This window comes from Dipodomys merriami, unplaced genomic scaffold, assembly GCF_024711535.1.
Source record: "Dipodomys merriami isolate MVZ:Mamm:240054 unplaced genomic scaffold, mDipMer1.0.p SCAF_19, whole genome shotgun sequence".
Taxonomy (NCBI): domain Eukaryota; kingdom Metazoa; phylum Chordata; class Mammalia; order Rodentia; family Heteromyidae; genus Dipodomys; species Dipodomys merriami.
Genome location: NW_027203270.1, coordinates 20,575,382 through 20,599,752, shown reverse-complemented (window position 1 = coordinate 20,599,752; position 24,371 = coordinate 20,575,382). Strand labels below are relative to the sequence as shown.

The following is a 24,371-nucleotide window of genomic DNA, read 5'->3' as shown; positions in this document are numbered from 1 at the left end:
TCTAGGGGTGGGAGTGGGGGTGGGGGGAAAGGAGAAACCCATCATACAGGACATGATAACCACTCACTGATGTGGATTTACTAGATGGAAAGGGGAAGAGGACGATGAGCAGGCAGGCGAGCTGACAAACTGAAGACAGGAGAAGCGAGCTCCCCAGAAAAGAGCTTTCTCAAGACCCCAAATTATATGGTTCAAGGCCAAGCCAGGCAAGAACCTGCAGGTTGGCCTGAAAATTTGCTCTGAGGACCCAACATCAGTACTCCCCCCCCCCCCAGCGACTGTCTTTTCCGACACCTGATTCAACGCTGAAGCTGGGATTCTGCAAAAAACAAAAAACAACCCTACACCCCTCGTCCTTGTGGGGCCAAACCTCAAGCTACCCTCATCCTCCTTTCCCTGCTCTCACTTCCCGCTTCTCTTCTCCGGGGACTCACAACTTCTCCCAGTAAGGCGCGCTGGCGGACACCCTGGCAGGCAGGAGGGAGGGTCCTGAGACCGGAAGCCGGAAGCCCCAAGCCGGAAGCCGGAAGCTAGGCTGTGAGGACGTGTTCCGAGAAAGCCGGAGCCGGGATCCGCCGGCGACATGGAGCCGCTGTACCAACAAACGCACAAGTGAGGGAGCGCCGGGGAGCGGGAGGGTCCTAGGCCAGGCGGAGCCAGCCCGTGAGGCCGGAGTCTCGGCTGTCCGCCCTTGTGGAGGCCGGGTCCTTCCAACTGGGGCCCTCGGAAGTTTTCATCCCTTGACAGGATCCCCAGGCCAGTCGCCCACGGCGGCTTTGGCCTGGCGTCTGGGGACGTGAGGCCGAAAGGCTTCGGCGTCTGCCAGCTGTGATTTCCTGCTGGGTAGACTGTCTGAAAGGAAAGTATCAGTCACAAATGTAGTACTTGGTTCAGCACCTGCCATCTCGGCACTGCAGGTTTGTGAGGAGAGACAGCGACTTCTGGTCCACAGGAGTGCACTATTGGATGGTCAGGAGGAGGACGAAAAAGGCATTTTTAGTTTTATTCTGCTTTGGTATATATTAAAGATCATGTCTTACAATGCAAATAAGTTGTACAGGTTGCACTCACTGATTATTAATCATATGCCTTTAAGGAAATTGAAATTGATCTTTGGTTTAGCTTTTCATAACTAAAATTCCTTGATGTATCACTTATTCATATTGTAGTTTAGCCTAGTAATAAGAGTTCTTGCCATCTTATTTTCCTTGCGGTTTGCTTTGCTCTTATTTTGGTGAAATCTAGGTAGCACACCACTGACCACTGTAACCATTAAGTACTTCAAAACTTAAGGGCTGGAATCCTGGCTCTAGTGACAGAGCACCTAGCAAGCTCAAGTACGCCCCTCCCCCCAAAAAAAAGAAAGAAAGAAAGAAAAAAAGAAAAGGAAGAAAAAGAAAAAAAAACCCACAATCACATAACCACTATCCCATTTCCAGAACATTTTCATCATCCTATATAGAAACCTTGTACCTACTAAGTAGTAATTGTACATTTCTCCTACCCAGAGCCCTCTTTATCTAATGTTAATGTTCTTCTTTCTGTTCCTATTCTCTTGTAAGTGGAATCACACAGTTTTTGTCCTTTTGTGTCTGGCTTATTTCTGTGAGCATGATGTTTTCAGGGTCATCTATGTGGTAGCATGTATCAGGTTTAATCTCTTTCTGAATGAATATTCTGTTTTATATTACAGACCACATTATGATTTATTGTCCATTTATCTATTGACAAACACTTGGGTTACTTCCACCCTTTGGCTATTGGGATTAGTGGTTTTATAAATCTGGTTTGTGAGTATTTTAGACCCAGTTTTCGAACATGTTAGGCATAGTCCGGCACTGGTGGCTCATGCCTGTAATCCTAGCTACTAAGGAGGCTGAGATCTGAGGATCATGGTTCAAAGCCAGCCCAGGCAGGAGAGTCCATGAGACTCTTATCTCCAATTAATCACCAGAAAACTGGAAGTGGCACTGTGGCTCAAGTGGTAGAGCTCTTGCCTTGAGCTGAAAAGTGCAGCCCCACGACTGCCAAAAAAGAAACAAAATCCATTTTAGGTGTGTGTGTGTGTGTGTGTGTGTGTGTGTGTGTGTGTGTGTGTGTGTGTGTGTGTGTGTGTGTGTGTGTGTGTGTGTGTGTGTGTGTGTGTAACATAGATATATACATGTGTGTGTTATGTGTTATGTATACACGTATACACATATGGTTGTCTGATGCTAGCCTTAGACTTCAATTGTAGTTGGGATTATGTAGTGTGAACCATCATACATGACTTATTTGTTGAGATGGGGTTTCACTTTTTGTTCAGGCTGGCTGTAAACCCTGATCCTCCATAGTAGCTTGGATTACAAGTATGAGTTGCTGTACACAACCCCTACTTGTCCTGTTTTTCAGTTGGATGCTGTAGATGTGTGTGTGTTGTGTGTGTGTGTGCAGTACGCATGCATGTGCACACTCACACATAGGTCAGTCTTACAGTTTGAACTCAGGTGCTGTCCCTGAGGGTTTTTTTTTTTTTTTGCTTATGGTTAACATTCTACCACTTGAGTCATAGCTCCACTTCTGACTTTTTGGCAGTTAATTGGTGATGAGCATTTAACAGACTTTCCTGCCTAGGCTGACTTCTGAGAGCCTGTGATCCTGAGTAGCTAGGACTATGGTCTGAGTCAATTAGTAGATTTAATCTGATGAGAACAAACACTTTCCATGGCCTAACAATGAAATGAAATAAAGAAAAGCAATGCTATGGAACACTAGGAACAACAGTAAGTTTATTAGGTTCTTACTTTGACCATGAAGTGTTAGATTTGGGTGGGTAAAACTAAAAGAGAAACTACCTTGTAATTGATAACTGGATTTGTTTTTATGCTGTGGATCCTGATAATACAAAAATTATAGTAAGAGTCTTGGGAAAAAAAATTAGTCTGAGTCATTTGGAAAAGAAAGGACAGATCTTTTACAGTACCCAGGCATATGGGTGTGGTAGTGCCTTGAAGTTCATCTGTTGCTGAATGACATCAATGGAACTTATTATATTATTGGAACTATGAAGTTATCTCTTGCTATTTCCATGGAAATGGAGTAGATGTAAATTGTTTTAAAGTTATATATCTCAGAAACTTCTCAACTCATTGCACAATAAATGGATAAGAAAAAGGTGAAAACAACTTTTTACTCCAATACTTTTCATTAATTGAACTTTACAGAGGCATTAATAGGCAGGTTTCTGTGTATTTTTTAATTCTTTAAAAAAACTACATGTGCATATGTTATATTTTAATTTTAAAAACTCCCCTCTATTGCTTTCTCTTTCTTCAGATTTCTGTTTTTGAGATTACAATGGTTATAGAAATGCTCACATTTGCAAATCTTTTTCTTTTATGTTATGGTGCTAGGGATCAAACCTAGGGCCTTGCATATATTAGTCAGCACCAAGTTTTCCTTTTTCTGTTTTGCATTCTCATGAAATAAAGGCTGACTGTAAAGGTAAGATGAAAATTATGAGGTGGTCCTCATTATTTTATTTAAATTTTTATTTTATTTCGTGGGACAGGGTCTGTTTTAAGACCCAGGCTAGTGAAGCTCATATTCCTTTTGCTTCAGTTCCCAAGTAGCCTGGGCTGGTGAGTTTGATTAACCTTTTTCCCACTGGTACTGAGCTTGAACTTCAGCATCCATCTCTCACTTTTTTGCTCATAGTTGGCACTCTACTGCTTGAGCCATACCTCCAGTCTAGCATTTTATTGTTTAATTGGAGGTTGACTCTCAGAGACTTTTCTGCTCAGGCTGGCTTCAAGCTCTGATCCTCCAGCCCTCAGCTCCTGAGGAGCTAATATTACAGGTACAAGTCACTGATACTAACCAGTTTCATTTAAATTATCTTCATCTAAATAGTTTTATTTAAAATTCTTCCTACATTTTCTTAGACTTTTTTTTTTTTAATAGCAACAGCAAGGCTGGAGACATGGCTTAGTAATAGAGTACCTGCCAAGCTAGTGTGAGGTCCAGTGTTCAAATCCAGTACTGTAAAAAGAACAACAAACTCTACCAAAACAGTAACAGTGTCCCTTGCTCACATCCTACAGGTTGTTTGGTGGTATATTCTCCCAAGGCCAAAGTGGACCCCAAGCTAGATAGGGCAAATGCTTCTTTTTCTCATGTTTACACTCCCAATTGGTACTTTGGTGTCAATTGTTCCTTATTGACTGTGCGTTATCTGAATTCCCAGCTCAATTGGAAACTGATTTTCCACTTGGCATATCAGTAGCTCCCACCGTGCCATTCATACTTACTTTGTTGTTTGCATTTATTTCTTCTCAGGGTGAAATGTGATGATTAGCTCTATCTTCTCTAATTCACTTAAAGCAAATAGAAATTGAATGGGAAAATTGGGTAATATTTCCTTGCAATGTCTTGATTATCATTTTGAGCTTAAAATATTATAGAACAAAGCTGGCCAAAGAATGTTCTTTGATATTACTGTCACCTGTTCTGTTATCTTCATGGAATCTAAGACTTGAAACGAGTCTGGAGTTTGCCCAGGAAGACTCTTGAGACCCAAGGCAGTCCATGTATCCTGTGCTTACACATTCAGGGGCTTATTTTTTTCTCTTTTTTTGAAGGAATAGTTTATAATTGTTCTAGGTTCTGGAACTCCATTAAGGGCCAGCAACATCAGCAAGGAACAAAGCCATTTTTTCTGTTTGTCAGCTCTAGATATTTAAAAGAGCATCCTTTGGGGGTCATGTTTTATTTAGCCTGCCACAAATCCCTCAATCTATAGTTTCATCAAGGCACATTTATCGTGAGACTCAAACTGCCTCTTAAGATTAACATAGATTTGCTGTGGGTTCATTACCCACTTGCCCTTGACCCATTTTGGTTTTTTATAACTTGTTGAATGTGTGAATTAATGAGTGGAGGATAATCCTCATGAATGAGTGAATATGTGAATGAAAATCTTCATTCAACCATTGACTCCATCTAGATAAATTGTTTTTTTTTAAAGTACTTCAAACATACAATAATAGAATATATAACCCTTGCAGAAATCATATTAACACATGTGCTTTAGGTTATTCACTTACAGACAGAATAGAATTAAAAATGCTTCCAAACCTGTCTTCTTTCAAGCACCCCCAGAGATTGCTACCCTCCATTTTTATTCGTGTATTGAATTCACAAGCTGTATAGTCTACTGTTTTATGTGTTTTAAATTTACCAGAAAAAGATACTGACGTAATTTTTTTTCATTTTTTTCTTCTTTTTTGCCAGTCCTGGGGCTTGAACTCAAGACCTGGGCACTGTCCCGGAGCTTCTTTTGCTCAAGGCTAGCATTCTGCCCCTTGAGTCACAGTGCCACATCTGGCTTTTTCTGTTTATGTAGTACTGAGGAGTCGAATCCAAGACTTCATGCATGCTAGGCACTCTACCACTAACCCGCATTCCCAGGCCCTGAGTAATCTTTAAAATTTTGATATTGTCCTATAATATTTAATATTATCTTAAAGATTCTTATTGTCCATGTTGATACAAATATATCTGGCTTTTAAAATTTAAACTGTAGTATGGTTTAATTAAACTGTTTACTTACTAATTCCCTTCTTGATGGACACTTGAATTATCCTCCCCCCCTTTTTTTTTTCTTCTAATAGGTCCACTTTATGTTATCTAAAGCCCTTAAGGACAAAGGGAATTAAGATTTCTGTTAGGATTCAGGAAATATGTGGCACATGTACCCAAGTTATATAACATTCCTCATATCAGATCAGCACAAATTACATGTAAAATTGCAGGAAGTTCAGGAGTGGTGGCTTACACCTGTAATCCCAATATATCTTGGGAAGCAGAAATCAAGAGGATCACTAGTTTGAGGATAGCCCAGGAAAAAAACGAGTCCCCATTGCAACAAACAAGCTGGCATGGTGGTTCATGCCTGTGATTTCAATTACTCATGAAGCTGTAGGTAGGGAGATAACACTCTGAGGCTTGATCTGGGCAAAAACAAGACTACCTGAAAAATAAAGCAGAAAGGGCTGGGAGCATGGCTCACATAGTAGTAGAATGCCTTCTAGGCAAGCAGAAGCTCAAATTCTGTACAGCAGGGGAGAAAAAAAATCTGCAGTAAAGTTTGTAGTGTATGGTGGAAGAGACCAAAGATCCATGTCTGGTCAGTTAGAGTATTAAAATCATAATGGTGAATTACTGGCTTGTACAAATTGCTTTGATGAACATCAATATCAGAATATCTCTAGGACTTGTTGCTAGAAATGCAGTGCGAGTCATATGTGTATGTGTCTGTATGTATTGATCCTACTAGACATCATCAAGATGCTAGTGAAGTGTTTCATCAATTTGTCATCCTACCAGCCATCTAAGAGAGTTGTAATTTACCCTGCCCTTATCAATTCCTGTGTTTCTGAAGGTTTAAATAAATTGTAAGTCTGCTGGGAGCAGTGGTTTTAACTTGTATTTATTGATTCACTGTTAAAGTAACATACATTTATTGGACATTTGGATTTTCTTTTTTTGGGGGGAAGGAGGGTTAAACTTGGTGCCTTGTGCTTGTAAAGCAGGTTCTCTGCCACCTAAGCCACTTCACCAAGCCCTTTTTATGTTGATTATTTTTAAGATAAGGTCTTGGTCTCTGCCCAGATAGGCCTGTACAGGAATCCTCCTGTTGTATTGGGATGGCAGGTGGATATTGTCTAGACTATCCACTCTGGTCCCCTCAGCTTGGAGTGACAGGTCTGTGCCACCTTGTCCAGCCCATTGATTGAGATGGAGTCTTATGAATCTTTTTGACCAACCTAGCCTTGAACCTCATTCTCTTGATCACCTGTTGTATTTTGAGACTGAATCTTACTGTGTCACCCAGGCTGGTCTGAAATCTGCTTCATTCTCCTACCTTAATCTCCTAGATTACTGGTATGCACACTAAACCCAGCTTTTTTTTTTCCCCCTGTCATTTGGCCTTTGCTCATTAAAAAAAAAGTTCTTTTCTCATTGACTTGTAGCAGTTATTTATATACTTTGGCTATCAATCCTGTTATCAATCTTGTTATCTGCTATAGTTTGTACCATCTTTTATTTTCTGTGATGCCTTTGAGGTAAAGTTTTTGTTTTTTAAATCAAGGTATTCAAGTTGATCAATTATTGATTATATGATGGGGGCTATTTTTTTGTTTTTGAGATATACAAAATCCTTAGCCTGAGTCCTTTCGGCTTCATAATGAGGTTTTTAAATCATCTTGAGCCTGTCCTTCCTTTCCCCTACGTGTGTGTGTGTGTGTGTGTGTGTGTGTGTGTGTGTGTGTGTGTGTGTGTGTGTGTGTGTGTGTGTGTGTGTGTGTGTGTGTGTGTGTGTGTGTGTGTGTGTGTGTGTGTGTGTTTTATATGAAGTGCCTTTTTTTTTTCCCATATGGACACTAACCTGAGCTGTCAATCCATTCTTTTCCAAATTACCAAGTCCCCAAACATGTGTGACTGCTCTGGGCTCTGTTTTTTTGGGGCCAGGGTTACAATTTTTGTTGCATTACCATTTGTCCCTCAGTATTGCTGAATTATTATTACTTTCTTAGAAGTCTTAATAGTAGGTGAGATTGCACATACTTCTTCATAGTTGTCTGGCAATTTTTTTACCCACTTCCCCCCACCTTGTTTTTGGTCCTGTCTTATTGACAATGCCACTAACTTTCCAGTTTGCTTTATTAAATCACCATTGCAATTTACCTCACTGTCTATATCTAGGTCTTCAGTAAAGTCTTAATTTTCTTTTCCATCAGTCCTCTCTGTAGCCATTTCCACGGTTACCCTGACCCCAAATGTTCCACATATGGTTGTCTCAAGCTGACCTACACCAGCCTCCTCCTTAACACTCCCCCCACCCTCCATGCCCAAGTGTCCTAGATCACAGTTCAAGACAGCTGCCTTGGACTCTGGTAATGATTTCCAGTTGTTTCTAGGGGCCCTAAGTCTTGTCTAGGAGTACTCTGAGAAGTCCTCAGACAGCCTGCCTACTTTCTTAGAAGCCACAGGGAAGCCCTGAAAAAGACTAGAGGCAAGCTGAAACTAAATGTGGTCTCCTGGCTAGCCTTGTTAAATTGAATGCTCATGATGGAGGAGGATTGCTTACCTGTACCCCCAGAGGTGGAGATGAAACCTACTTTGTGCAGGTTGTAATGTAGAGACTATAAGCACTAGGAGGCTTTACAAGGGTGACCTTGGCCAGGCTCCTGAAAGCCTCCACAGAATCCTCTGGGGCCTGATGTCAGGGACCACGCTGTATTTCCAAATGAGATGGCAGCCCCCTTCTATTGCCAGAAAAGATGTTTTCCAAACAGGAGATCCCCATCTTTCAGGTCCTTCATCTGGATGGTTGGTTACCTCCATCTGGTTGCATAATCCAGCCACTCCCTCAAGCAGGTCAGCCTGCTTGTAATCTATACGTTGTCCCTTATGCCTTTTACATATTGTTTTCCTCTTATCCCTTCACTAAATTCTATCTCCCTTCTTCAAAGTGGCACTCAGAATCCCTCTATCCACAAAACTTCCCAGCTTATGCTTCCCCAGCCTCTGCCCTTCATTTGCTTCACACCACTGTGCACAGCTGCTCAGCTTTCTATTTGTTTATACTTATGTGTGTTGGTTTTTCTCGTAAATCTTCTCAGGGCTTTTTCAGGTCTATCTGGCCTGTCATTCTTAATTACATTGTTTCTCAAGGACAGGGATTATATCTCCTTTGCCCTTTGACACTTGCTAGTACAGACCAGTGCTTAGCACATTGGGTCATAGAACAGAGGGTGGGATTGGCTAGATTCTGGTTGAGGTTTATCACTTGTGTGACCTTGAACAAGTTACATAACCTTTCTGGGTTTCAGTTGTTTTGTTTATAAAATGAGAATGATGATAGTACTTTCCTCACAGGGTTATTGACTTAGCAGTGTCTTGAATACAGTAAGCAGTCACTAAATGCTCTCTGTCCGGTAGTATTATTAATGTTAACATTCAGATATTAGAAATCATGCCAAAACGGGTGGCCTAAAGCACCACATACAAATTTCACAGTTCAGAGTGTTGTCAATTTAAATCAGTTATATGTTGGAATCAGAAAAATTATCATTCCTGACTGAAGCGCTGTTGATTATTTCTGTCTCACTCATTTCCTCATTTTGATAGGCAGGTCCACGAGATCCAGTCTCACATGGGACGCCTGGAGACGGCAGACAAGCAGTCTGTACACTGTGAGTAATTAACTATGGAGACCAGAGTCCTTTCTCTGATGACACAGTGCTAATGGGCTGGGTTTCCTGCCTGCATTCTGCCCTGGGGGCTTAAGTTTTGTTGGGTGTGGAGGGCAGACCAAAAAAAAAAAAAACCCTATGGCAAAGTCACTGATTTCCCTGATTGTGCCCTCTGGAATCCCACAAGTCTTATCCCCCATTACCCCTCCACTCAACCTGACATGGCCCTATGAGAATGGAGGTTCTTAATCTAATTACTGAACCCTTAGAGGAATGCAGTCCATAAAAATTCAGAGATGTTTTAACTAGAATTGGCTGAGCTCAGAACTCTGACTTTTTAGGAGGATTATTCAGAAATGAATAGCAATATTAATTAGTTTAGTTCCCACACCATCTTTTCTTCTGAGAAGAATGTACATTTTATTTATTTATGTACACACATATATACATGTACACACGTATGTGTGCATATATATGTATACCCTCCCTCCCCCTCTATTCCAAGGAAAGGCCCTTTTTCTGAGTTAGCTGTATGGACACTCCACAGAAGCTTTTGTCACCACTGCCTGGCTCTCACCATGGACATTTGTTTCCTTGTCTGTCTCCTTTCACGACTCCAAAAGCATCTCTGCATTTGGCTCTGTACCCTAGAGCCTGCTCATTTGAACTGTGTTTGAGACAAGTACAAAGACCTAGGAAGGGGCAGAACCACTGCTGTCACTTATTGGTGGGGTAAAATGCTCTAGGTACTTTCTTTAGTACACAGTTCAGTTTGTGTCTGTTGGACTTTGTTTGCCTTCCCAACAATCTCATTTTACTTGATGAGAAGTGGAAAGAGGTCATTTTGACTATCTTATCAAAAGGGTAAGGAAAATGACTATTATATCTTTTTACATCTGTGAATTCTTCCCCGTGTCTTTCCTATTGATATTTGGTCTATTTTGAGAACTCCAACCCAGCTTAGCCTACTCATTCTTTTTTTTTTTTTTTTTTTTGGGGGGGGGGTGTCCGGTCATGCGGCCTGAACTCTGGGCCTGGGCGCTGTCCCTCAGCTCTTCAGCTCAAGGTTAGCGCTCTACCACGTGAGCCATAGCACCACTTCCGGCTTTTTTTTTCCTGCTTATGTGGTGCTGAGGAATCGAACCCAGGGCCTCATGCATGCAAGGCAAGCACTCTACCACTGAGCCACCTTTCCAACCCAGCCCACCCATTCTTATAGAAAGCCTTGAAGAAATTTGTTTCTATTGTTCCATACTAATCTCCTTTCTCCTTTGTACTTTTTTTTTCAATTTCATTATTAGAGGGGATTCAGTTGATTCTTTCTTTACTAAGTACTTGTAATCTGTACCTGAGACCAAACTATATCAGAAAATTTAGCCTTAAATTTTTATTTGGGCAAGATTTAAAATATTCATTTTGTAAGTAGGAAATTTATTTCTACAGATTTACCTTTAGCTTATAAAAAAATTAGTAATGTGGCTGGGAAGGTAGCTCAGTGGTAAAGTGCTTGCCTTGCATGCATGAGGCCCTGGGTTAGATTCCTGAGTACCACATAATCAGAAAAAGCCGGAAATGGCTCTGTGGCTCAAGTGGTAAAGTGCTAGCCTTGAGCTGAAGAGCTGAAGGACAGCACCTAGGCCCAGGGTTCAGGCCCCATAACCAACAACAAAAAAAACAACTAGTAATGCGTAGCTATGTATATATAATTATGTATATGTTTGTTTGTTTTGTTTTGTCAGTCGTGGGCCTGAACTCTGGGCCAGGGCACTGTCCCTCAGTTCTTCAGCTCAAGGCACTCTACCACTTGAGCTACAGTGCCACTTCTGGCTTTTTCTGCTTATGTGGTGCTGAGGAATCGAACCCAGAGCCTCATGCATGCAAGGCAAGCACTCTACCACTGAGCCACTGTCCCAGCCCTGTAATTATGTATATGTATACACACATACCTGAAACATTTATAGTATAACCTTAAAGTTTTTCCATTCATTTGTTGTATATATTCTTCTTTTGAAATACATGTTCTTTAGTTTATTGGATGTGAAACAAGTTTGATTTGTCATTCTAACTTAAGTTCACCATCTCTTTTCCAGCAATTATTCTTTTTTTTCTTTTGTGCAGTGGTAGAAAATGAAATTCAAGCAAGCATAAACCAGATATTCAGCCATCTAGAACGTCTGGAGATTTTGTCAAGCAAGGAGCCCCCTAATAAAAGGCAGAATGCCAAACTGTGAGTGCTAACCTCTAACCTGGCTTTGACACCCCAAGCTTCTCAAGGCAGGCCTTTTTTCTAGGAAAATCTAGGATATTCTAAAATCTGTGTGCAGATTGAAAAACTTAAGACTTTGCAGATACCTCCCAACCCCTTCCCCAAGAAAGCACAATTCTGAGTAATACCACCTCAAGCCCAAAAAGCCCTGTGAAGTGTGTGCCTTAGAAGCCTGCAATTCCTTTCTTTCTGTGGTGTCATTTTGAAACTTTGCCTCCAGTTCTGTTTGTCTGGCCAGACTCCTAGTCATTTGAAGCCTAGTGCTGCCAGGGAATTTGACTCCGCTGTTGGGTTCCCACTTCATTCTTCTTGGGTTGAGATGTAATTGTGCTTTTAATCACTTCAATCAGTCTATTTATAATGAAATACTTATCTAATGTTTGATACTCCATAAAATTCAAATGCAACCACCCTCACCACTTCCACTCCCAACTCCTACCACCGAAAGTTTTATGAAATTTTATTGATGGCATTACCTCAAAGATAGCCTTGGGCTTCTTCCAGGAGGGTTGATAGAATCCATTGAGGGTCAGAAAGGGTTCATCAGATCTGCTTCCTGTTACTTGTTCACTGGCATGTACCTAGAATCAGACCAGATATTTAACTACAGCTGCTGGGATTGTGGGTACTCCCACACATTTGAACCATGAGCTACTTTAAACATCATGGATAAACATCTTCTTTCCTAAACAAAGCCTAGCTGCCTCCAATTGTGCCACCCTGGATTCCTGGAATTTAATTTCTCTTTCCATTAATTCTAGTCGTGTGGACCAGTTAAAATATGATGTCCAGCACCTGCAGACTGCTCTCAGAAACTTCCAGCACCGACGTTATGCCAGGGAGCAACAGGAGAGACAGCGAGAGGAGCTTCTGTCTCGCACCTTTACCACTAATGTAAGCAGGCCCCAGCCGGGTCAGCAGCCACTGACAGGGCTGAGTTCTGGTTGCTGAGTTTCCAGTTTTTACCCTTGAGGAAGGTGCCTCAAGCCAGCTGATGAGAAGGAGACCACTGGAAACAACAGGGGACTTTGTGCATTGCCACTGAGACCAGACCTAGACAAGGAATTTCTCCTTTCAATACAAAGTCTGAAGAGGAAGCAGTTAAATTGAGGGAATGGGCAGAGGTGAAAATTACCTGGTTTGACTGGTCTGATGTAGAGGTGGAAGTTCACATGGTCAAAATGTTTTTGTGATCAGATAGAGACAGATGATTAGAATTTAGACCGTTTGTGGAGATGGCAGCTCCTCAAAGCTGCCTTCAGGCAGTTGCCATTGTGCTGTGTGTGTGGTTCCTGTGGCAGATGCATTAAAATGTTTTTGCCCCTAGTCTGAGCAGCAATTTGAAGGAATTTGTTAACAGATGTTTAGTGTTTGATAGACTGCCTGACTTGAGTCTGTTTGAAAATAGCCTGTTGGTTTACATGTTTGATTCCTTAAAGCCATTGTAGCCATCTAGTCTCAGTAGGACCATTTCCTGCTCATAGCTATAGAATATACTGGTCTGTTTTGTGTCCTATGTAGTGATGTCCCACACATGAGATGATTTTTTAAAAAATTGTTTCTTGCTGAAAGGTTTCTTTTCTAAAGGTATACTAGCTTTCTAAGCTTGTCATTAGGATTCACTTCATGTCCCACTTTACAGATGTATAGTTTTAGTTGCTCCATTGATAAGTTGCAGTATGTTTCCCTGAGTGCTTCAGAACAGTCCTGTGTAGTTTTTATTTCTCCAAGAGCAAGCAGTCAGGTTAGGATTAACAATTCGCACATGTAATGCCCCATAAGACATAAAAAGACATTGCATGGGCTTTTGATAGTTCCAATGTATTCAGGCACTTTTTAAACAGGGACCATCTCTCAGGATTATTTTGCTGCTTATCACCCTGATGTGATGCTGGTCATATGATAAACCTTTAAGAAATGTTGATTTGCCAAATGAAACTTCTTCCTGGTCATTTTTCCATATGGAGCTATACTAAATTTTCAGGTAGGAGGTAAGACAGGTTTGAATATAAAAGGCATTTGTAAATATGCCTTTTACATTTAAATTATCGAATAAGTGAAGAGATGATTTTTATTGATTTTCTTTTCTTTTTTGTTTTGTAGCACTGAGGTTTGAATTCAGGGCCTTGTGCTTCCTAAATAGGCACGTTACCACTTGAGCTTCAGCATCAATCTATTTATTTACTTATTTATTTATTTAGTGGTAGGTCTCCTGTTTTCACGTAGGGCCAGCCTTGGACCTTTGTCTTTCTACTTATGTCTCCTCCTTAGCTCAGATCACAGGTATACCCCACTACATTCACCTTATTTGTTGAGATGAGGTCTTATTAACTTTTTTGCCCTGGCTTTCTTTGAACCTCCATCCTACTTATCCCTGCCTACTGAATAGCTTAGATTACTAGCGTATACCACTGGGCCTGACAATCTTTTTTTCTTTTTCCTCCTGGTGGGACTGGGGCTTTGAACTTGGGGCCTATGCTTACTAGGTAGGTGCTCTTTTACTTGATCCACACTCCCAGCACATGACTTTCTTAAACACTAGAATTTTTTGACCCACTGTACTAGCTGTTCGCACAGCATGAGAATATTAACAAACCTGACTCTTCCTTTGAAGCACTACAGTGTTAGCAGGACCAATTGAAAATGTTTTCGTGAAAGATGGTTCTGAACTTGAACAGTAGAGAAAAAGAGCTTTATTTAACCTTTGTTCCAATGGAAGCTGGGTTTTGGTGGTCCCTACAGCACTCTTGTCAGGATTTTGTGAGGCAAGAAGGAGAAGAGAGCCCTGTTGCAGCTGGCAATGCCTGGCCCCTGCACAGTCTACTTCCAGGGTGAACTTAGTCACCAGGACTGGACTTTTTCTTCCTGCAGCATGATTAAGAGAGCAGGTTCTGCACCCGGTTCTGGATTCCTGCCCCAGTGGACTTTTCTTTCGCAGTCCTGGGATTGAACTCAGGCCTTGAACTTGCTTGGAGGCACTCTGCAATTTGAGCCCTGTCTCCAACCCCTTTTCACATTAGTTATTTTTAAAGTAAGGTCCTGCTTTAACCCAAAAGGCTTGGGCTGGGTTCCTCCTACTTGTGCCTCCCTGTGTCTGAGGATGATAGGTATGTTCCACTTTCTGCAGCCATTGGGTTTCCCTTATAGCTGATTGGCCTTGAACCACAATGCCTAGATCTCTACCTTCTAAGTGGAGAGAATTACAGGCTTAAAGCACTACCCCTGGCTCCTACTGGACTTCTTACCAGCTGTATGTTCTTGGGCCTCATTTCCTTTAAATGTAAAATGGTGAGGATGAGAATACCTGCTCCATAGAGTAGGGTAATGTGCCTATCAAGTAGAATGGACTTGATAAGTACAGGTTCAACATCCTTAATCTGAAATTCCCAAATCCAAAATGCTCTGACATCCAATAGAATGTTTTAGATTTCAGGTTTTTAGATTAGGGCTGCTCAGCTGATAAAATCTATATGATATTCTACCATCTGAAAAACTGAAATTTGAGGCACTTTTGGGTCCAAACATTTCAAATAAGGACTACTCAACCTGTACTCCACCCTCCCCTACTTGTTTCTTTAGCAAACTTTTCTTGCCTGCTCAGGAGTATATTTCCATCTTGAACACCCTTAGGCATTCAGTTGAAAGCATGATTCCTTTGATCCTTGGTCTCAGTCTAATCAGAAGGATAAGCTACAGATAAAATAGCTAAAGAACAAAAGCAAATAGTTAATACCATATTACAGGGAAGCCAAGTAAAGACACACTTGGAACAGCTGTCTTTGTGAGGATTCAGAAGCCTTTAGGAAACACAGAGTGATATCTTAAAGGTGAAGCTTTTCCTTGGTGGGGAATTGATATAGACATAGAAATTAAACAATGCTTGTGTAGCAGAACTTATTTGGAGAGTGACAATTCTGAGAAATTTCCTCTTTTTCTGTGTGAACGGAGGATTCCCTATACATTTGCTTTGCTTTTCTTCCCCATTGGGTTCTCTGATTCTGTTTCCTCTGGCAGTTGTGGCTAGGCTCTGGCCAAAAGGCAGAACAGTCAGATGCAGTGGCACCCCAGGACCTGATCAGCAAGCCAAGTTAATCAAGTGCCTGTTTCTTTCATAGGACTCTGACACCACCATACCTATGGATGAATCACTGCAGTTTAACTCCTCCCTCCAGAACATTCACCACGGCATGGATGACCTCATTGGAGGCGGGCACAGTATTCTGGAGGGACTGAGGGCCCAGAGACTGACCTTGAAGGTGGGGTCCCTACTGGGGAGCAGGGAGGAGGTGTCTTGTTTTGGCCTCTTCCAATAGTTTGGAACCTTCATTTGCATTTGGATTATGTGTTCTCAGATTGTGTGATTATGATGGCAAGACAGAGCTCTTGAGTTTGTAAACTTTTCTGTTGGAGTTGAATTATTGTAAGCCTAAAAGATACTGAATTCCCTTTTCTATTGCTTGAAAGGATCCATAAAGTAGCCTCTTGGTATCCAGATCTTTCCTCATTTGCAACCCTGCATGCAGTTGATTTGCTACTACAGTAGAGGAGCAATAGCTGGCTGAGGAGTTTATCATAGAATCCACCCTCCTGAGAATGAAGACATGGCAGCACTCTAAGGGAACCCCCTTAGAATTCCAGCTATGGACTGCTGTCATTTGGGGTCTTTTTGTACTTCAGTGCTGACTCCCCATGAGTGGGGTTTTTAGACTGTGGAACACTGCTTGTAGTTAACAAGTCTACAAGTCTAAACTCTCTAAGAAACCTATAGGGCATGTGGCAGTGATTCCTGTGACTTTCCACTCCCCCCCATTCCCCATTTCTGGGTCTTGAACTCCAGGCCTAGTCACTGTCCCTAAGCCTCTTTGTGCTCAAGGCTTCAAGGCTAGCATTCTACCACTTGAGCCAAGGTGCTACTTCCAGCTTTTTCTGAGTAGTTTATTGGAGATAAGAATCTCATGGACTTTTCTGCTTGGACTGGCTTCAAATCTTAATCTCCATATCTCAGCTTCCTGAGTAGCTAGGATTACAGGCGTGAGCTACCTTTGGCCAGTGACTCTTCACTCTTTAACCACAGGTATTCTGAAAAGCCCAGTCCCATTGGGACTGCTAAGACTCTGGCCCCCTGGGAGTGGTTATAGGAACACTGCTTGTCATGAGGTTTTAGCCTCAGCCCTTTTCCTTGATGGCAAATAGGGTGTAGCTTTTGCCTGTTATCAGGGTGTGGTCCCCAGAATGAAGCACTCCGGCTATGGAGCTGTGAGAAATAGTCACTGGGAAGCCTGAGTTTATCTTAGTTTTTATTGGACCACATTGTCGGCTCCGTGGACTCCAGTAAGTTTTTGAATAGCCTCTTGCATTTTCCCCCAGGACAGGGTCAGGCAGGCTGCAGTGACACTTGCCTTCTACTGACAGTTGCAGCATTTCAGATGGCCTGAAAGGGTGCTCCCCTTTTAGAACACCTCTGCAATAATCTAAATGGATGAGTTGACTGGCCTGGCCTTTCTCTAAATAGTCTCTCTAGTCTCTCTAGACTTTCTTTAAAGTCTCTTTCTTAAAAGCTCTCCTTTCCATAGCTCAGAAAAAGAGTCAAATCTTTCAGAACAAGAATTCCTGTGACACTAATGCACAGCTGGTGAGGTACCGCAGGTGTGAGCTTCTGACTGAAATCTGGCATCACTGGGTGGTCCTAGGATTAAACCTTGAGAATTTTACCTCACTTGCTTCTTCTCACCCATTACTTGCCTGTTGATGCTCTCCACCTGCCTCTGCCTTGAAATTATCTTGCCTAAAGTATTTGAAAGTAGCCTAGAAAAGAGCATGAAGGAACTGGACTGAAGCACCCTGATTTCAACCCATTAATGGCTGAAAGTAGTAATAGTCTTTAAAACTTAAGATCCCTTTCATACTTGATCCATGAATCTCCTACAATGATGAAATCTACACTTTAAGAGTAAGTCAGAATTTTTAGCAAGATTTTGTCACCATTACTGTCATGAAAAAGCACTTCTGGTGTCCTCTGACAGACAAGTTTGATGAGACTTTCCTTATAATTTTTGTGGCACTAGGGATTGTATGCAGGGCCGGGGCCTTGCACAGGCCAAGCTAGTACTGTCCCATTGAGCCACATCCCCAGCCCTTCAGGTCTTTGTTGAGACCTGTGAACCCTTGTCTGTACAGAATATTATCTGTTCTTGTCCATAATGCCTCCTATTCTCCCTCATTGGCCTCTTTTTTTCAGTTGCTTGGCAATGTGTGTTCACTTAAGAAAGTAGGCATGAGGGCATAAGCTAGATCCATCATTCCCATTTCACAGGGCAATGTATGTTTTAAGTGACGTGGGATCTGTTTTGCACTCCCTGACATTTGTTACATGATAAGAAATGGAACATGCTTTTATGATGAAGGGAAGGCTAGAGGTTTGAGCTGTTGGCTTTGTTTTGGTAATAGGTGGTGACATTTATGGAAGGGGCTTTAGATCATTGTGTTGCTGTCTGTTATGTTTCTCTCTTGCCTTCTTTTCCCACTTCAAACCTTCCTTGTAAATAAGGACTTTGGCCTACACGTTGCACCCAGTAGAATCCCTGAAGATATTTTCCACAAAGCAAATAAATTAGTGTTAAGGATTATTGGAACTGGGTAACTGAGGAGAACTTTTTTGATGTGGCCTTTAAAAAACATAAAACATTTTAATGTTAATTTTATTTATTGATTGTCATTTATCTCCAGTGAGGTATATATATCTTATTTGCATAGTTCAGTGAATTTAAACAAAAGCACCAAGCTTTCATAAGCCCTGAAGATACCTTTGCCCCTTCTAGTTAAACTACCCATCTCTCCCAGGCAACCATTTCTGATTTGTTTCATCACAAGTTAGCTTTGCCTGTAATTGAACTGTATATAAATGTCTCCTTCCTTTTTTATGTGGCTTCTCCCTCTATTTTTAAAAGTTTTTCCTGTTATCACATGTGCATAACTTATGATAATGAGGTCGTGTGGAACACACACACACACACACTCTCTCTCTCTCTCTCTCTCTCTCTCTCTCTCTCTCTCTCTCTCTCTCTCTCTCTTTTGGTGCCTGGGGCATGAACTCAAGGATTGGATGCTGTCCTTGAGCTCTTGTGCTCAAGGGTAGCACCCTTCCATTTGAACCACAGCTACACTTCCAGTCTTTTGGTGGTTAAATGGAGATAGGAATCTCACAGACTTTCCTGCCCCGGCTGGCTTCAAACCATGAGCCTCAGATTTCAGCCTCCCAAACAGCTAGGATTACAAGTGTGAGCCACTAGGGCCCAACTGAGGTCCTTTTTATTAACAAGCAATGTTCTGTTATGCATACAATCATAATTTGTTTTCTTTGTTTTCTGGGCTGGAGTTTGAACTTAGGGCTTCATGCTTACTAGGTAAGTGCACTGCCACTTGAACTATGTTTCTGGCTCTTTTTATTTTTGCCTTTGTTGTTGTTGGTGGTGGTGGTGGTGGTGTGGGACCTGAACTCTGGGCCTGGGCGCTGTCTCTCAGCTCCTCAGCTCAAGGCTAGCGCTCTACCCACATGAGCCACAAGTGCCACTTCCGGCTTTTTCTGCTTATGTGGTGCTGAGGAATTGAACCCAGGGCCTCATGCATGGGAGACAAGCACTCTACCACTGAGCCACCTTCCCAGCCCTGTCATTTTTTTTTTTTAAATAGATTCTCTCTTTTTTTTTTTTTTTGGCCTGGGCTGGCCTGAACCATAATCTTATTTATACTTGTAAGTAGCTGGGCTCTAAGTGCATACCACTGTGCTCAGATTTTTTTATTGGTTAAGAAGGAGTCACATGAAGTTTTTTCTGGGGCAGATCTCAAAACACGTCCCTCTGGATCTCAGCCTTATGAGTAGTGAAGATTATAGGCATGAGCCATTGTGCCCAACTCCATAACTGGTTTGCATATCTTCTAGTTAAAGGATACTTGGATTATTTCCAATTTTTAGATACCTTTTTTTCCCTAGAAGCTTTACCGTAATTTTAGCTTTTATGTTTAATTCTATGATCCATCTTGAATTTTTATATATAATATGAACCAAGGTTCTTTTTTTACACATAATACATACAAAATATATATGTACATATGTGATATATCTATGTGATAACTTACTTTGTAGCCAGTTGTTCCAGCACCACTGTCTAACAGACTTTTCTTTCTCCATTCCATTGCCCTGGTACCTAGATCGAAACCAAATTGATCTGGTTTGGATATCGTTTTCTCTGTGTGCTCTGGACATGACCTTAACAATGTCATTGGTAAAGCCCCACATTTACCCTTGGCAATTTGGGTTGATTTTTTTTCTTCTCCTCTTTCCTGCTTCAGGGGACTCAGAAAAAGATCCTTGACATTGCCAACATGCTGGGCTTGTCCAACACGGTGATGCGGCTCATTGAGAAGAGGGCCTTCCAGGACAAGTACTTGATGATTGGAGGGATGCTGCTCACCTGTGCTGTCATGTTTCTTGTGGTGCAGTACCTGACATGAGGCAGCCTTGCCCAGCGCTAGACAATACTCCCACTGTGTGAGATTGTGCAAGAGTGTGTGTATGTGCGTGTGAGGGAGAGGAGGCCCTTTTAAATGTATGCCTGCCTTAACTGTGAAGCCCACTTGGGTATATTTGTGACCCAGTTTCAAACCTGCTCTGTTTGCTGTGACATCCTGGAAAGGGAGTTAGTGCCACCAAGATGCATGGTGCTTAGGAAATGGAAGAATTCCCTGTTGTCCAGCTCTCTCTTGATGGGGGAGGGAAGGGATGGCTTTGGTGGTTTTGTCACACAATTGCAGTCTTCCTTGGAAAGCTCCCGCAGTGAGGCTTGCATGCAGACTGTTCATCTCGTCATCATCCAGCATCTGAGTCCTAATGGACAGGCTGGAGCACAGGCAAGAAGAGGAAAAAGACCTTCTTTCCCTGCATCTGCTGGGGTCGATCAGTTTCTATACTTGCTTCTAGCCACCACCCCAGTCTCCCCCTACTGCCACTCCTACCCCTGCTTAAAACAACAAGAAGTAGATGACTTAACTGCTAACACTTGTCATCCTTCCCTGGAAGCTGCTACCCAGGGGAAGCAGGCATTGGAGCTATTGCCAATAGTGTGTAAACCTTACCACACTATGGCTGTTACTGGATGCTTGTCCTTCCTGAGGTGAGGCCAGTGTTGTTCTCTGGGAGTGTTAAGTGTCTGGAAAAAGATCCAAGTCACTGATTGTTTCTAGTCATCACTAGAATGAATGATCAGCTCTTACGATCCAAAGACTTGAGGGTGGTGCCTAGGCTTCAGTGGAATTTTCTTTTGCCCCTTAGAAAGTAGCAGTGAGTGAAGGCTTAGAGATCAATCAGTCACAGTCGCATCTGAAGTTCTTTGGCTTTCTTCTCCTTGGAATACATTAGCACCCATCAGCTCCCCAAATCTGTCTAGCTAGGATAGGCCACTGTGGAGTTGTCCCTGTGTGGATGCCATGGACTGGGTTGGACCTTTTTATTTCTCTCCCAAGGCTGGATTATGGTTGCACCAAAGTAATAGTATGCTGTGGAATTATTAGAAAGCCAGTCTTTCTTGAAGTCCATCTAATGTGATTAATTGCTGAAAGTACCAGAAAGATATAGAATATTGTCTTGCTTGCCCTACCAACCCTAAGCTCAGCCTTGTGGTAGGACAAAATATCACTCCCTGTTTTTGAACTGGAAAATTGATCAGTATTAATGCTGCCTTCAGTGTCTTGTCATATGTACTCCTGCCTTTGTCCCTTGTTTCTTGAACTGTCTTCTGTTTAGTCCCTCCTCCCCCTACTACATATTTCATTCCACCTCCCTTTCATACTGTAGCAATATCAGTCTCTTCTCACACCTTTGTGGTATAGATCCTCCAGTGAATTTTCTTAACTGCCATAGATTTTTAACATGAGTTTCCTGGGTACTAATTTCACATTTCTGGTGTGATTTCCATCATTTCTATCTGTTTGGGCCAAACAAGCCCTAGATGTCCAGGAAGAAAGAATCTCTGTCTCCTTCTAAAAGGGATTCACAGCCCTACAGAGTGAAGACTGTGGTGGTGGGCATGGGGCTTGCAGCATCTTTAGACTGTAATCTGACTTCAGGGAGATACACTTTGAAGATTTTATCATGCCCAGCTCAGAGCTCTTGGTGGGCCATAAATGGAGTTTTAGACTGTATAGACCTGGTTCTTCTGCCACCTGGGTACCTGAGAATCCTGCCAGGGCAGCACACTTTGGATTGTAGCTGAGCCATTTGGATTTGAACTCGAAGGCAGATCAGCCCCCTTACCCTACTCCCAGCCCTATAGTGTGTATCAGTTTCCACACTTTGTGGTGATGAACCTTTGTGTGCTGTACCCTCAGAGCCTGAGATCTCCCTGTTTTGGAGTAAGTATGTGGAGTTAAGGGCTAGGAAGCAGCAGTCTTTCAGGAGACCCCAGGACACCAAGATTGCTATTGTCACATGACTACCCTCCCATTGTGTTCATTGCTAATACACCTTGTCCTGGCTGTGTGCAGCTGGGGAGGGAGTGCCCTCTAGTGGGCTTAGCTGAATTCTGACCTGGAAACCCAAGCAGGCAGCCTCTGCCCCTGGGAACAGGAGCTAGGTACCTTTTGGAGATTTGAAACAGGTGGGTTGCTAAGAGGAGCTTGAACCTTCTTTATTAAGTGGACATGTGCCCAAGGTCTGGCCACTTTAAGAAAATTCAAATTCAAAAGACCAAATAAACAGTCTCAATTTTGTAGGTTTCACTGCTGTTTTTTCCCCCTTCTTGCCCTTTTAAATTTAGATGGGTTTAATTTGCAACTTTGGATGAACATTTATTGTCTCCAAAACACCAGCTAAATAAAGTCAAAATTTATTTTATTTAGAAAATTACTTTGTGAAAGCATTTGATATTCACTGTTACAACTGTCCTCCTCTTCTGTTTCCAGGCAAGAGGCTCTCAGAGGCCAGGCAGGGTGGCTGCCTCAAAAGAAGCTGAGAAACCTAAAATTACAGATTCCTGGGGCTTATCCCAGACCTGAGTCAGAACATTTTTTTAAGTCTTTAAAGTAATTGTAATGTGCATATTTTGGAGCCACTGTCTCTTAAACAGAAGGCTTTTGTCTTAATCACAGATGCTAACTTTGGGAAATATATCTGGAAGTAGCTCAGCAGGTATTTGTGAAAGGCAAGACATGTTAAGTCCAAGATAAAGCTTCTGTACAGCCAGCCTTATTCTGGAAGAGTGAAGGTGAATTAGGGGAAATAATTAGGAGCTATAGCTATAGCTCAATGGTAGGGTGCTTGCCTGGTACTCACAGGCCCTGTATTCTATACGTAGCCCTACAGGGAGAATTTTCAGCAAGGAAATAACTAAATAAGGAAATACTAAAATAGTGGAATATAAATTGAGGACTACAAATAACAGCAGGATGTCATCATGGAAAAGAAACTCAAATGCAAGTCTTAAAGCCCTGCAGACACCCTATAAAATCCTTCCTGTAGCCTTGGGTCCAAAAGCTACAGCAGAAGTGTGAGATGTTTTTGCCACATGGGGTGTGTGCATGTGTGTGCAGGCGTGTGTGTGTGTGTGTGTGTGTGTGTGTGTGTGTGTGTGTGTGTGTTTCACCTATGTTCAAAGACTGGGTTAGCACTGTTGGCTTCCACATAGTTGTCAGGCAGTTTGTCTCTCTGCTCCCATTAACTTCCCAAACCCTCTAAGTTAGGTCCTATATCATTGCTTTTATGCAGACAAGGGTAGCTTTAGTGATTCTGAAGGCCTCATAGGGAAGCTGGCTCCTTGTCTGGCTAGACCATAGCCCAACCTCTGTACCAGTCTGCCTCTCACATTCCCCTGGAGATGCTCTGCTGGTGTAGGCTAGCCAGGGGAATGGGACCATGGAGGCCTACCAGCATCCATTACAGAACTCCTAAACATTTGTTGCAGGCCATTCCACAGATTATGGATTCTCAAACTAATTGAAAAGGCAAGGATTGGGAGAGCATTTGGAGCACCTACCTTCAAGTGGAGGGTGAGAATATACCCATATCTTGTCACCAGGGGGAGACATAGTGTTACCTATTGCTGATCTGGCCATAGTTCCCACTCTGATTTGGCAGAGTTCCTTTAGATTCAAGTTTTCTTGCAGAACATTGGCTCTGGGCTAGCCCCTGAGCCCTAACAATGGTCAAAATTGACTTTAGAATTCCCAGATAGATCTAGGATTTGCCTTCTCTCAACAGGCAGACACACTACAAACAAACCTGGAAAATATTTCTCAATGTAGTGGTTATTCTTCCTCCCATTTCTGTGTGTGTGTGTGTGTGTGTGTGTGTGTGTGTGTGTGTGTGTGTGTGTGTGTGTGTGTGTGTGTGTGTGTGTGTGTGTGTGTGTGTGTGTGTGTGTGTGTGTGTGTGTGTGTGTGTGTGTGTGTGTGTGTGTGTGTGTGTTACTTAGCCCATTGAGTGCAGTTGGTAAGTTCCCGTCACGGACCTCTGTGATGGCCCTTATCTGCTTCATTTCTGTCCCTCTAGCAACAGGACCCCCTTGGGAACTTTTAGAAATACACATATGAGAGTATTTTATCTTGGTCTCTTATTAACTGGCCAGGATGCAGCCTGAGTATCACACATTGGCTGGATGATTTTAATGTATAAGTGTGGCCTAGAGCAGCTAAGACCATCCCAAGGCCAGGGCCATTGCCAGGTACTTCCCTCCTGACTACATTGGAGAGCTATTGCTCAAGGCCTGCTGGAGTGGGTTAGAAATCTGTCCATCTAGTATGGAGAGGAGTCAGGTGTTTGCCCAGTGGGTGTCACCTCAGTAATTGATGCTGCTCTGTCTACTAGTGAAGTTCTG

The 24,371-nt window shown here is 42.3% G+C and overlaps 1 protein-coding gene across 2 annotated transcripts; it reads left to right on the top strand.

Annotated features, from left to right (window-relative positions):
• The first annotated feature begins 526 nt into the window (after positions 1 to 526).
• Positions 527 to 22,402, top strand: Gosr2 (golgi SNAP receptor complex member 2). 2 transcript variants are annotated; one of them, XM_070027660.1, is made up of 6 exons: positions 527 to 612; positions 9,175 to 9,239; positions 11,358 to 11,466; positions 12,267 to 12,399; positions 15,621 to 15,761; positions 19,855 to 22,402. In XM_070027660.1, exons 1-6 carry the CDS (start codon positions 584 to 586, stop codon positions 20,014 to 20,016), a joined length of 639 nt encoding a protein of 212 aa, XP_069883761.1. In that variant the 5' UTR covers positions 527 to 583; the 3' UTR covers positions 20,017 to 22,402. The 2 variants fall into 2 exon arrangements, with proteins under 2 accessions (XP_069883761.1, XP_069883762.1); XM_070027661.1 differs by lacking the exon at positions 15,621 to 15,761.
• The last annotated feature ends 1,969 nt before the right edge of the window (positions 22,403 to 24,371 follow it).

What these genes read in the sequence shown, in the direction of transcription:
- Gosr2 (XM_070027660.1), top strand. Translation starts at nt 584, where the DNA reads ATGGAGCCGCTGTACCAACAAACGCACAA. An exon ending in CTGTACCAACAAACGCACAA is followed by an intron (nt 613 to 9,174) that starts GTGAGGGAGCGC and finishes TCATTTTGATAG; the next exon opens with GCAGGTCCACGAGATCCAGT. An exon ending in CCCAGAGACTGACCTTGAAG is followed by an intron (nt 15,762 to 19,854) that starts GTGGGGTCCCTA and finishes TTCCTGCTTCAG; the next exon opens with GGGACTCAGAAAAAGATCCT.